The 12,397-nt window shown below is 49.6% G+C and overlaps 1 protein-coding gene across 1 annotated transcript; it reads right to left on the reverse strand.

The window, feature by feature from the left end:
• Window positions 1–2,544: 2,544 nt before the first annotated feature.
• Window positions 2,545–4,500, reverse strand: LOC139831423 (uncharacterized). The gene is made up of 3 exons (XM_071820699.1): window positions 4,404–4,500; window positions 3,381–3,560; window positions 2,545–3,290 (listed from the first exon to the last, which is right to left on the reverse strand). The coding sequence occupies exons 1-3, from the start codon at window positions 4,498–4,500 to the stop codon at window positions 2,545–2,547; spliced, it is 1,023 nt and encodes a 340-aa protein (XP_071676800.1).
• Between the last annotated feature and the right edge of the window lie 7,897 nt (window positions 4,501–12,397).

Consider the following 12,397-nt stretch of genomic DNA (forward strand, 5'->3'; position numbering starts at 1 on the left):
ATAATTTGTGCCAACAAAGATAATTGTGTCATTGTGCACTAAATTACTAGCCGACATCTTTACTCTCAAGGCGGTGAAGCCTTAAACAAGGAGAGACCTTGCTCTGATACCAATTGAAAGATCGAGATGTCGCCTAGAGGGGGGGGGGGGGTGAATAGGCAATTACAAACTCTTGCGGATTTGTCTTGTAAGAATGCGGAATTAAACTAATGTTTAGTTTACAAGCACAAACCCTAAATATGCTAAGCTCAACTAAGTGTAACAATGGCAACTAGAGCTAAGCAAGATAGGCACAAGATATATGTAGCACAAGTGATAGCAAGATATATGTACTTCAAGCACGATGGCTATCACAAGGAAAGAGAGCTCGGGTATAGAAATAACCGAGGCACGCGGAGACGAGGATGTATTCCCGTGTTCCCTTGCTTTGCAACAAGGTACGTCACGTTTGGAGGAGTGGAGGTCCCACGAAGGATTCCCCGCGCCACGAAGGCTCACCCTATTCTCCGAACCACACCCACGAAGGATAATGGCCCTTTCCTTATGGTTAGCTTTTCCTCCGCTCCGGAGATGGCAAGCTCCACAACCACTTCACAAGCTCCACGAAGGAGAAGCCCGGGCCTCTTCACAATCTTCTTGAAGAGATCACCGGAGCACCAACCGCCAAGCCAACTAGGAGGTTTCCCTCCAAGAGTAACATGCTCACGGTCTCTCACTCGAGCTAATCGTGGTGGAGAGCTCAACACTATGCAATGATGCAAAGCAAGAACACTAGAGGTGTTCAAATCCTTCACTCTCAAATCCCACCCAAACAACAAATGCTAGGATGAGATTGGAGAGGAAGAACAATGGGGAAAGTCAACAAAAGACTCCAAGATCTAGATCCCAAGAGTTCCCCTCACTTAGAGAAGAAATGGATTGGTGGAAGTGTAGATCTAGATCTCCTCTCTTAGATCCCTCAAGAATTAGCAAGAACTATGGGAGGAATCAAAGGGGAGAGCAAGTTCTTCCAAGAGCAACAATGGAGGTGAAGAAAGGGGAAGAACAACTTGCTCAAGGTGGAAGAAAGGGCTATTTATAGCTAGGGAGCAAATATAACTGTTGGGGGAAAAACCAGAGAAAGAGACAAGAAAAACGGGCAGAAAAGTCGGCCCAGCCGGCCTGGCAGCTGGCTGACCGGATCTGTGGCCGGACTGGCCGGTCTGGGATCCGGCCCAGCCGGACCAGCAGCCGGGCGGGAGCAGCCCGCGCAGCAGGCAACGGATAGGCGAGGAGCGCGCGCGGGCGCGTGGGCCACGCGGGGCGGAGGCGGCCCAGCTGGGCGCCCGGTCGGGCTGGAGGAGGCGCCGGGCAGGCCGGAGCCGGACCGGGCCCAAGGCCGGTCACAGGCCGACGGGGGAGCGGCAGGCCGAGGCGGCCCGGTGCGGGATCCGGTCAGGCCGGGGAGGTGGCCGGGCCAGGCCGGTGGCCGGCCGGTCGACCGGGTGGGCAGCGTGAGGCCGGCAGGCCGAGGCGGCAACCGGGGCCTTCCCCCTTTTTTCTTTTCTTTTTCTTTTTCTTCTTTTACCTTTTCTTTAATAACTATTGCTCCGGAACTCCGATTGACATGAAACAAATTCCGTTGGAAAGATAATAACAAATGCCATCCAATAGAAAGTGCAAACTCAAGAAATTGTAGGAGGGGATTTTATCATGAATATAAAAGGGTAGAACCTTATATCATGAATAACCGGTAAAATCACCCAACCTCGAAAACGCAATAGAAGATGCATGCGAACTCCGTTTTCGATGAACTTGGGCTTGTTGTAAAGCTAGCAACAAGCTCAAGAACCTCACATAGAGAAACACCAAGAAGCAATAAGGATATGCAAAGTATGCAAGGGGTTGAGCTCCCTAAGACGATGTGATCAAGTTACTCAACCGAAAGCCCCTCTTAATAGTGCGGCTATCTATCCTATAATCCGGTCTCCCAACATCCACCTTGAGACTGGTAAAAGGAAAACCTAGCAAGGTCATACCTTTGCCTTGCGCATACCGCTTGATCTTGATGGTAACTCTTCAAACTTCACTCAAGCCGGAATGCCTCTCTTGACCAATGTTGCTTCGTGAAGACTCACAAATGCTCCCCCATACATTATGATGGGAAAGCTCCATTGATGCACATCTTCACAAATCCATTATCATCAAATGGACGGCAAGCTTTAGATATGTGATTCACTTGAGACGCTCATCTTGAACTTGCCCAACTCAACCTTGTATCTTCACATACTCACATAAGATAGAGCATGGCTAATATTGAGTCCCACATAAGAACTCCATCTTCATTTCTTCTTATTGATCATATCACATATATATATCTTCATACCGATGATCTTGATGCCAATACACAAGATATACCTTTATCTTCATGGCATCCATACTTGAATCCAACACATGGAGAGCAAGTAGTACCTATGGAATATTCCTTCATATAAACTCAATGAGAACATTAGTCCATAGGGGTTGTCATTAATTACCAAAACCACACATAGGGGCAATGTACCCTTACAAATTCCCATTATCATCAATGAGCTTCTTAATCCTATTTTTCTTTCTCCTTGTAGAAGCAGCGTTATGAAAATAACTTGTATTACGATCGCCATATTTCAGCCAATCAACTCTACTCCTTTGAGCCCAGTGTATCTCCTCCAGTTCAAGAAGTGTTTCAATTTCATCCGCTAACTCCTTCTGGCGAGCTAGATTCTCTGGGGACATCGACTGACGCACTACATTTTCAAGCTCACGTTGTGTTTTCCTCAGAGTATTTTTGTTTCTTTTCAAGACAGACCTGTCCCATCTATGGAGTTGATCATGCACTTTCGCCAGCTTTCCCGCCAATGGTATATCCATATCCAGCGGGTCACTTAAGTTCCAAGCTCCTTGCACAATATCCATAAAATGCTTCTCCTTTAACCACCTCGCTTCAAAGCGCAACACAGGCGGCCGTCGATTTTCATCCACCACGGGTTCTTCAAAACACATCAAAATCGGTCTATGATCCGATCTATAATAGTCTAGGTGGTGGAGACAAGCATCAGGAAATTTATCACTCCATGCCTCATTTGCCAGAGCCCTGTCCAGCCTCTCTCTTATATTGCCACGCTGCCAGGTGAATTTATCTCCAATATATCCCATATCTGTCAGATTACAATCATCAATCGCATCCCTGAAAGCTTGCATACAATTAACCGGTCTAGTCCTCCCTCCCTCTTTTTCAAACTGATAAAGAATATCATTCAGGTCCCCCATCACTAACCATGGCATATCAGAAATCAGGCTTAAATCTCTCAACCTCTGCCACGTTAGATGTTTATTTTCCCACCTCGGCTCACCATACATACCAGTAAACCGCCATATGTTATCTTGTCCAGCCCCAATAAACACATCTATGAAGTTCTCAGTTTTGTTCCTAACTGACAGCACAACCTCTTTCTTCCAAAAAATGATCAGACCACCACTTCTCCCATCACTAACCACCACTTCTTTGAAATCCATGCGCAATTGTCTCCTAAGCATCTCTGCTGGAAATAGTTCAAGATGAGTTTCCAACAGAAAAACAATGTCACCTCCCCCTGTTGTCGTTTCATTCGATGGTGAAGACATGCGGAGGGCGTTGTCCCATGGGGAAGCTTCCGCCGACAGACGGAGAGGAGGCACTAGGAGTTGTTAGAGCATCTTCTAAGGACATCTTCAGATGCACGACGCATTTCTGACGTCTAAATTGTCCGCTGGCATCCGTTTACGTCGCCTAGCGGACGTCAAAATAACCGCCAGAGACGAATTGTCCGTTTGCGTCAGGGGCTACCTCCAGCGGTCCGACGTATTTTGGACATGAAGTATATTTTTTGGTGCTACTTCTTTTCATTTTTGTTGAATGAGCAAGTTTAAACGCGAAAAAGTAGTACTCAATGATGTCATGTTGCTCAAGTCGAATAGACATTTCGCCCCCGACGGTCTTTTGGCGTCCAGCAGGCGATCGCAAACGGACGCCAGCGAACAATTTGGGCGTATGAATTGCGTCGCGCCACTGGAGATGCCCTAAACCGCGCTGAATTGAGCATTTGGACGATGTGTTTCGTTCGTGCCGTTTGGGGGACGTCGTTCCCCAGTCGCGTCCCCCAAACAAAATTTCGTAAATTTTAAACTTAAGCGAGATTCAATTAGATTCGTCCAAACTTGGCATCTATTACATAGATTTGAACGAAATTTGACTAAATTTAAACTAAACCTAATCTAGAAGTACTTGCGGCGGCCGGAGGCGTCGTAGTACTAGTGGAAGTTGTACATGTTGTCGGTGACGACCTCCTGCTTGACGCGCTTGTCGACGGGCTCGTCCTTCACCAAGCCGCTTGGTCCTGCCTCACCGTCGTCGGTGAGGTTGACGAGGGGCTTACCGGAGTCGCGGATGGACATGGCGATCGCCATGTCGACGTCGCCCCTCCATGCGTCCTTGTCGTTCATCGACGCCAAGCATGCCGCCCGCAGCCCTGGGCAGTCCTCGGGGTCGTCGCTGCTGGCGATGAGCCGCTGCTGCCGCTCGTACTTCGCCACCAGCGCCGCCTGTCACGCTTCCTCCGGCTCCTCCATCACCTCCGACTTCGGGATGAGGAGTGCGCCGCCACACCTCTCTTGCTGCCGCCGGCTGCCGCTGCCGCCACGCCTCGTGTTGACGGGCGTCGCCGACTCCTTCTTCACCACGCGTTTGGGGACGCTGTAGGGCGCCGAGCGGTACGATGAGGACGGCGTCGATCGGGCCGGTCCTGAGGAAGAAGAGTTCGAGGAGGACGAGTACGTCATCCTCCTCGGCTGCCATTGCGGTGGTCCTCCTAGAGGAGACGGTGGCGGTGATGGCGGCGTCTCCAACCTTGGAGCGCCGTTACGGATGCCACGGATGACGCTGTCAAGGGTGCGCCCCGGAACGCCCCAGAACAGGGCGCAGCCGTCCTTGTTCCACCTGTTGGGCCCGCCGACGAGGCCGATGGTGCTGTACATCTCGATGTCGTACCTTGCCTTGAAGTACGTCGCCCACCACTCTTCGTTGTCGTTGGCCGCCCATGTCGGATCCGCCCGCTCCTCGGCGGTGAGTTGAGCCCGCCGGGTAATACGTCCATTTTGCATCACTATTTTATATCATAATTTGCTGTTATTCATTGATATATTTCACATTTGGAGATGATACTTATGTTATTTCATCTATTTTGCATGTTTCATGATTATTGGAGGATCGCGCACCGGAGTCAGGATTTTGCTGGAAAAAGCACCGTCAGAATGCAATATTTCGGTAGATCAACAATTGACGGAAATTATATGAAAAATCCTATTTTTCCAGAAGATGAAGAGAGCCAGAAGGAGGAGCCGAGGAGGGACGCCATGGGCCCCCCTCATAGGCCGGCGCGGGCCCTGCCCTGGCCGCTGTAATATCCCAGGTATTGGGGTTACAAAAATTGAGGAAACAGATGTGTGCATTGCATTCATGCATAGAAAATCTGGAATTTTCGCGCTTTAAAGTAAAACAGTCACAGTAACTGAAGTTTCACTTGACCTTGGTGGAATTGAAGTAGCTCATCAAGTCAAGCGCTATAAACCTCAATGTGACTTTGTTAAAACCTTGTTTTGGGTAGAGATAATTTGATCTAAGGGGTTAGATCAAATGGAACTAATAATCAACACAACAACACTTTACTCAATGATCAATTGCTTGATCTTATAAAACATTATAATAAGGTAATCCTTGCCATAAGCATATGAACATCTATTCAATTACAAATCAAGTAACAATAAAATGGAGAAACTATTCTTGACTTAGGTTTTCCATGCCTTAAACTAATCCTTGATCCTACCATGAACCCCATGGTAACCATTTCACTTCATCCTTGGAAACAAGACAAGGAGATAAACTCTAGAAATATATATTCCTCTCTACTACATATTAATATACATCAAACCTAGAGAAGTGAGAGTCCTATGTTACTTATTAGAGGATCAATGATAAACCTTGAACTAAACCTTGGATATGCATCCATGTATTCAAATCAACTTTAAGAGTAAACCTAGGATATTATTCAAGACAATTCCTAGAGAGAGAATCCATTTATGTTAAAAATAGATATTGATGATCACATCAATCCCTATGGAGCCTAACCTTAAGTTAGTATTAAAGTCCTTCACAAAATGAGAGAGATCATTCATACCAATCCTAGTTATACCTATTTAAGGAATCAAGGACAACCTCTGAACTAAAATACTAGGAGGTAAACCATTTCATCTTGGAATGGTGAGATAACCAAATACCAAATGGAATAAGACTATATCCATGAATTAGTGAAATAAGGATAGGACCAACCCAACTAAGTTAGACAATGGAATCTTGAGCCTAGTTCCCTAAATAAATATTAGGAGTACACCATAAACCCTAGAATAACTATTCCTAAATGAGAGAGCCCAAGCTATGGTGTTGCACTCAAGTAGTTGAGCCAACACCTGATTGTGAGGGAGAGAACTATCCATATACCAAAATGACTATTTAAACATTGTTCAAGTAAAACCCTAACTTAATGTCTCAGGTATTGTTATCACCAGAATTTGACCAAGTCAGAGGTGGGCCACGATCAAGATGGGTTTGAAGATTATATACGGAAGAAATACGTGGATCGGCCTTAGATGCAAAGTTGGGCTAGATTGCCCATATATCTGTAATATTGTAGATCGTATCTTAGATAGAGTTTTACCCGTGCACGGTTAGGTGCACACCTAAGTTAGAAAGTCCCCTGGATATAAATATGTATCTAGGGTTTATGGAATAAACAACAACCAACGTTCAACCAACCAAATCAATCTCGGCGCATCGCCAACTCCTTCGTCTCGAGGGTTTCTACCGGTAAGCAACATGCTGCCTAGATCGCATCTTGCGATCTAGGCAGCACAAGCTTTATGTTGTTCATGCGTTGCTCGTACTGAAGCCTTTTTGATGGCGAGCAACGTAGTTATCTTAGATATGTTAGGGTTAGCATTGTTCTTCGTTTTACATGCTATCGTAGTGCAACCCTTGCATATCTAGCCGCCCTTACACCTATCTTAGGTGTAGGGGAGGCACCCCGCTTGATCATTATTTAGTAGATCCGATCCGTTACGATTGCTCCTTGTTCATCAAGGATTAGTTTAATATCTGCAATAGTTAGGCCTTACAAAGGGCGGGAGGATCCAGCGGCACGTAGGGTGTCGTTTGCTAGTCCTAGACAGGATGTTCCGGGGATCAACCTCATGTTGGTTTTTAGGCCTTGTCTAGGATCGGCTTACGATCACCGTGCGTGGCCGCGAGGCCCAATCCTGAGTAGGATGATCCGATTATGCGGTGAAAACCCTAAATCATCGTAGATCCCATTAGCTTTATCTTGATCAAGCAGGACCACCATATATTCGTGCACCTCGTACGAATCATGGGTGGATCGGCTCCTTGAGCCGATTCACAGGATAACCTGAGAGCCGATCGAGGCTCGTATTTAATGTTTACGTGTATGCCATGCAGGAAACTAAGCGAGGCATCTCCATCACCTTCCTGACCAGGTATAGGTCAGGTGGCACGCCCTTGCAATCAGCATCGGACGTGTGACCAGAAGGCTTTGCGGGCCGTCGCTCGGAGGGACCTCGGCCAGCCGCAGCCCTAGGTTGTTCCCGGCTCTACTGTGTTGCCCGTCGCTGCCCGCCGGTGGGTTTTGACAGCAACACATTACGCACGCCGGTGGGACAAGCTTCTACATCAACCACATCGCCATCTACATCTGAGATGGCGGACGGCACGCCAGTCACGTACGAGGATCTGACCGACGAGCTCAAGAAGAAGTATGACGAGATCAAAGTCATCCTCGAAGCCGACCTCATCGGCTCTTTCCACAGAACCCGTTCACATGGCATCAGGTGGAAGGGGTTCTCGCCTAATGGTGCACTCGATGGGATAGACCTCTCTGCCCCGTCGGAAGAACGCACCAGGTCCCTGCGGCAGGAGATCAACTACTTGGTGGCTCACTCGCTACACCGCCACTCTGAGAACCTGGTCAACACGTTGGAGCGTGTCGCTCTTCGCGTGATCCAGGAGATCATGAGGCACCAGTACTCGCCGTCAGGACCAGCTCTCGGGACGCATCAAGGAGAGTTGCCACTCCAGTCCCGTCCACCGCTGCCATTTGCGTTGGCAGCACCAGAAGTGCCGACTTCACCGGCATTCGTCGTCTACAAGATCGGTGGTGACCCTAGTGACTACCAGTTCTTGCTTGAGGCGCCTAAGGAGATCCCTCACGGGTACACGTGCACGTATGTGCCAGATTGCGTGGCGGGCGCTCACAAACCAGGCCACAACATCAGGGACTTCTGGGAAAACAGGAGGGACGTCAGCGACAGATCTTGAGAAGCAGACGTGGCTAACTAAGTACGCCACCCCGACGAACCTCCAGAGCTCAGCTCCTGCAGTTGGCTCAGAGCTGGAAAGGCAAACATGGCTGGCTAAGTACGCCACCCCAGCGAATCTTCAGAGTTCAACTCCTGCAGCCAGCACAGCGGATCAGATCAGTACCATACTGAGAGACCAGTTCGGCATGGTGCCGAAAAGGAGGGCAATCGGCTATTCCAAGCCGTACCCCGACGACTACGAGATGATCCCGCTACCACCTAAATATCGGCTCCCTGATTTCTCCAAATTCAGTGGATCAGATGGTTCCAGCTCCATCGAGCACGTAGGCCGATATTTGGCACAACTAGGACCGGCCTCAGTGTCGGATCAACTACGCGTGAGGCTCTTCTCACAGTCCCTCACGGGATCGGCTTTCGGGTGGTACACCTCGTTGCCACCAGACTCCATCCGGACTTGGAAGCAGTTGGAAGAGCAGTTCCATATGCAGTACCATTCAGAGGCTTTCGAGTCCGGCATTGTCGATCTAGCACAATTACGTCAGAAGCGTGGAGAAACTGTGACAGAATACATCCAGCGCTTCAGGAATCTTAAGAACCGATGTTATTCGGTTCGTATAACTGAAAAGGAAGCAGTCGGGTTGGCAGTAGCGGGCCTCGCAACACCGCTCAAGGACATGGCCTCCCAAGCAGACTACCCCTCACTGGCGCACATGGTTCAGAAACTGTCGGCATATGAACAGCGCCACCCGGACCTGTACCAGGACAAATTCAAGCGTGCAGTAGTCCTGGTCGATGCAGAGGAAGACGAAGTTTCTGCGGGAGATCAAGAGGTAGCAGTGGCTGAATGGACTCGGGGGGGAACCCCCGTGTCCTGCAAATGGGTAAAGCCACCAGGCCCGCCCAGGGGGTTTGATTTTGACGTGACCAAGACTGAGCAAATCTTCGACCTCCTACTCAAGGAGAAGCAGTTGACGATTCCCGAAGGTCTCAAATTCCCCACGGTGCAAGAGCTGAACGGAAAGCCATACTGCAAATGGCATAACTCGCTCTCCCATGCCACCAACGACTGCAGGGTGTGGCGTTAGCACATCCAAGCGGCGATAGAAAAAGGGCGTCTGATTTTTAACCAGTACGCCATGAAGGTCGACACCCAGCCCTTCCCCGCCGTTAACATGGTGGAATGCACTTACCCTGAAGGTTGCTAGCCAGGATCCTCGTTCAGCATCAACGTGGTAGGACCTGGGCACCACTCTGGCAAAGATGTAGACGAGGGCAGCTGCTCTCGTAGCAAGGACACAGAGGAGGCCACTCCACGCGATCGGCTCCATCATGATGGCAAGCGCTACGTCACAGAGGGAGAAGTGAAGAACATAAGATATCAGCGACCCCTCTCTGATCACCTCCTCAACAAGTATGTAAGTCAGTATGACCAACGCCGACGGTCCAGCTATGATGATGAAAGAGATCGTCTGGCTAGAGAAGCCAGAAGATATCGTCGGCATGATCGCGATGAGGAGGAGTACGAGCGCCATGCCAAAGAAGAATCAAGGGAGCAAGACGACAACGACAGGCACTGGGACTGCCCCTTCTTCAGACACTGCTGGGATTCAGGAATGAGCCGATTGCCCACAATTGGCAATTGCCCAGAATGCAACCAGAAGAAGAAGGAGGCAGCCAACGTGTCCGTGTTCAGGCGCTTAGGGCCTCTCCCGCCACAAAGCAAACGCGCTGAGTCCCCTCGGTGGGCAGATCTCGAGGATTCAGAAGATGAGGGACAAGAAGAAGAAGACTCAGCCATTCACAAAAGCGCAGGGTTCAGCGATTGCGCGGCCTGGAGGAAGCCGAAAGGTTATACTTGCATACGCTAAGGAAGGCACGACCTGATCTGGCTGTGAAAGTGCAGCGAACCCTGGACGAAGAGGGACGTCCACGGAAAATGGAGTGGCGCCCCAAGCAAAGGAAAGCCGATGATGAAACATCGGCTGGCACAAACATGGTGCTCGTCCTTCCGACGGAGCTTAGTGCTCCACGATTGCACGATGCACTCAAGGTGGACGACAGCAAGCGCATCAACAGGATAAAATCAGAGGTTGGGCTGGTTTTATCCACTGGCCCGACCATGTAGCTGAAGCAAAGCGATGAGCAAATGTGGCGAGGCCGATCCTTGTGATCGGCCCCAAAAATTATGAAGGAGCATTACAGAACCTTCAGTCAGCGCTTCAATCGATACGGAGGCCGATTCCAGCAATCGGCCAAAATTATCTTCACCACATATTCTGCTTGTGTTCAACATCGATCTACTGGGCAGCGGTCACGTCGGTGGGTGAAGGTCAACACGAATCCTCGCAAAGCCGACGTGCAAGTACAGTGCCTTGGCTAACCACAAAGCCGATATCTGCAGTCACCTGGCAGATTCGGCTCGGGGGGCATATAGTCAGATGAGCATGCGCAGATAAACGTGTGCAGACAAAAGTGCAGTAAAGCATGTCGTGCCATGGAGCTATAAAGACTTCGCCGTACCAGCTTGTCTATGGACAGGAAGCCGTATTGCCTTGGGAAATTACGGCTGGATCAAGACGTGTCACGTTTCAGAATGATCTGACAGCTGAAGAATATGCAGCCTTGATGAGCGACACTATTGAGGACGCAACAGAGCTTAGGCTTTGGTCGTTGGAGAAGATTAAGGAGAACAAAGCCAGGGTGGCTCGTGCCTACAATAAAAAGGTTAGACCAAAGGAGTTCCAAGTTGGTGATCTAGTATGGGAAGCTGTGTTGCCGTTAGGAACCAGGGACAAGGCATATGGCAAATGGTCTCCTAATTGGCATGGTCCGTACAAAGTTGTCCAGGCCTTGAAAGGTAATGCATACATGCTGGAAGAGTTGGACGGCGAAAAATTCCCAGTAGCTGTCAATGGTCAACACCTCAAGAAATATTTCCCAAGCATGTGGGATGACGGGCAGTAAGATGTGAGGGCCGATTTAAAATCGGCCAGTAAAAAAAAAAATCATCACAGCCGATGCGCAGGCATCGACTTGAGAAGGCGTATGGAGATAACAGTATGCAAATACAGCCGATGCACGGGCATCGACTTCAGAATAACAAAGCCGATACGCTGATATCGACTCTAGAGGAATAAGCCCAAACTAGCAAATTAACAGAATCGGTTCAGACCAGAAATCATGATGTGTGAGACGAATTTCTTAAGGGTTGCTGAGGAGTTCATTCTAATGGTTTGGACGAGAATTAGGCCTATTGAGGCCTGTTGGACTGCGTGTTTAGGCAACAGCTTGGCCTCGGATCGCAATACGAGCCGATGTTCTGCTATCGGCTCTCTGTACGGTAGCCCCATTCGACAATCGGCAAGATTGACAAGGAAGCGAAATTAATTGAGGGATTTTTTCTTCATTAATAGGGGGATTCCTTACAAAGAAAGAGCCGATTGCTCAAGGGAGAAGAGGGCAAAAGCCAACTACTACTACTGATCCCTAATCTAGGGGCCGTTGCTGCCCTCGTCGTCGCTGCCTCCGGCGCAGCTGCTGAGAGGCTCCTCATCGGAGCTTCCGTAGCCTTCTACGGGAGCCTCATCTTCCTCATCGTCGTCCTCGCTGTCATCGTCCCACCAGGTGCGGAGGCGCTTCGCTGGTGGGTAACCTTCAAGGGAGTCGTCGTCGTCATCGTCCTCCTCCGCCTCTTCCTCGGAAGAGGTGAAATCGTCCCAGGAGAAGCGGTCGTCCTCGCTCTCCGCCTCCTCTTCCCCTTCGATGAGGAATTGAAGGTCGCCCTCTCCGTCGGTCAGGGATTTGTCATCCTCAGACCAGATGGAGGAATCGTGTTCCTCCTTGTCCCATGTCGTCGGAGCGAGAATGTCGTGCGCCGCCAACGAGCCCCACTCCGGCGTTGGCTCCCGGGAGGAGGAGGAGTCAGAGAAGACCGACGAGGAAGAGGAGGAAGAGG

The sequence above is a fragment of the Lolium perenne genome, chromosome 1 (assembly GCF_019359855.2).
Source record: "Lolium perenne isolate Kyuss_39 chromosome 1, Kyuss_2.0, whole genome shotgun sequence".
Taxonomy (NCBI): Eukaryota; Viridiplantae; Streptophyta; class Magnoliopsida; order Poales; family Poaceae; genus Lolium; species Lolium perenne.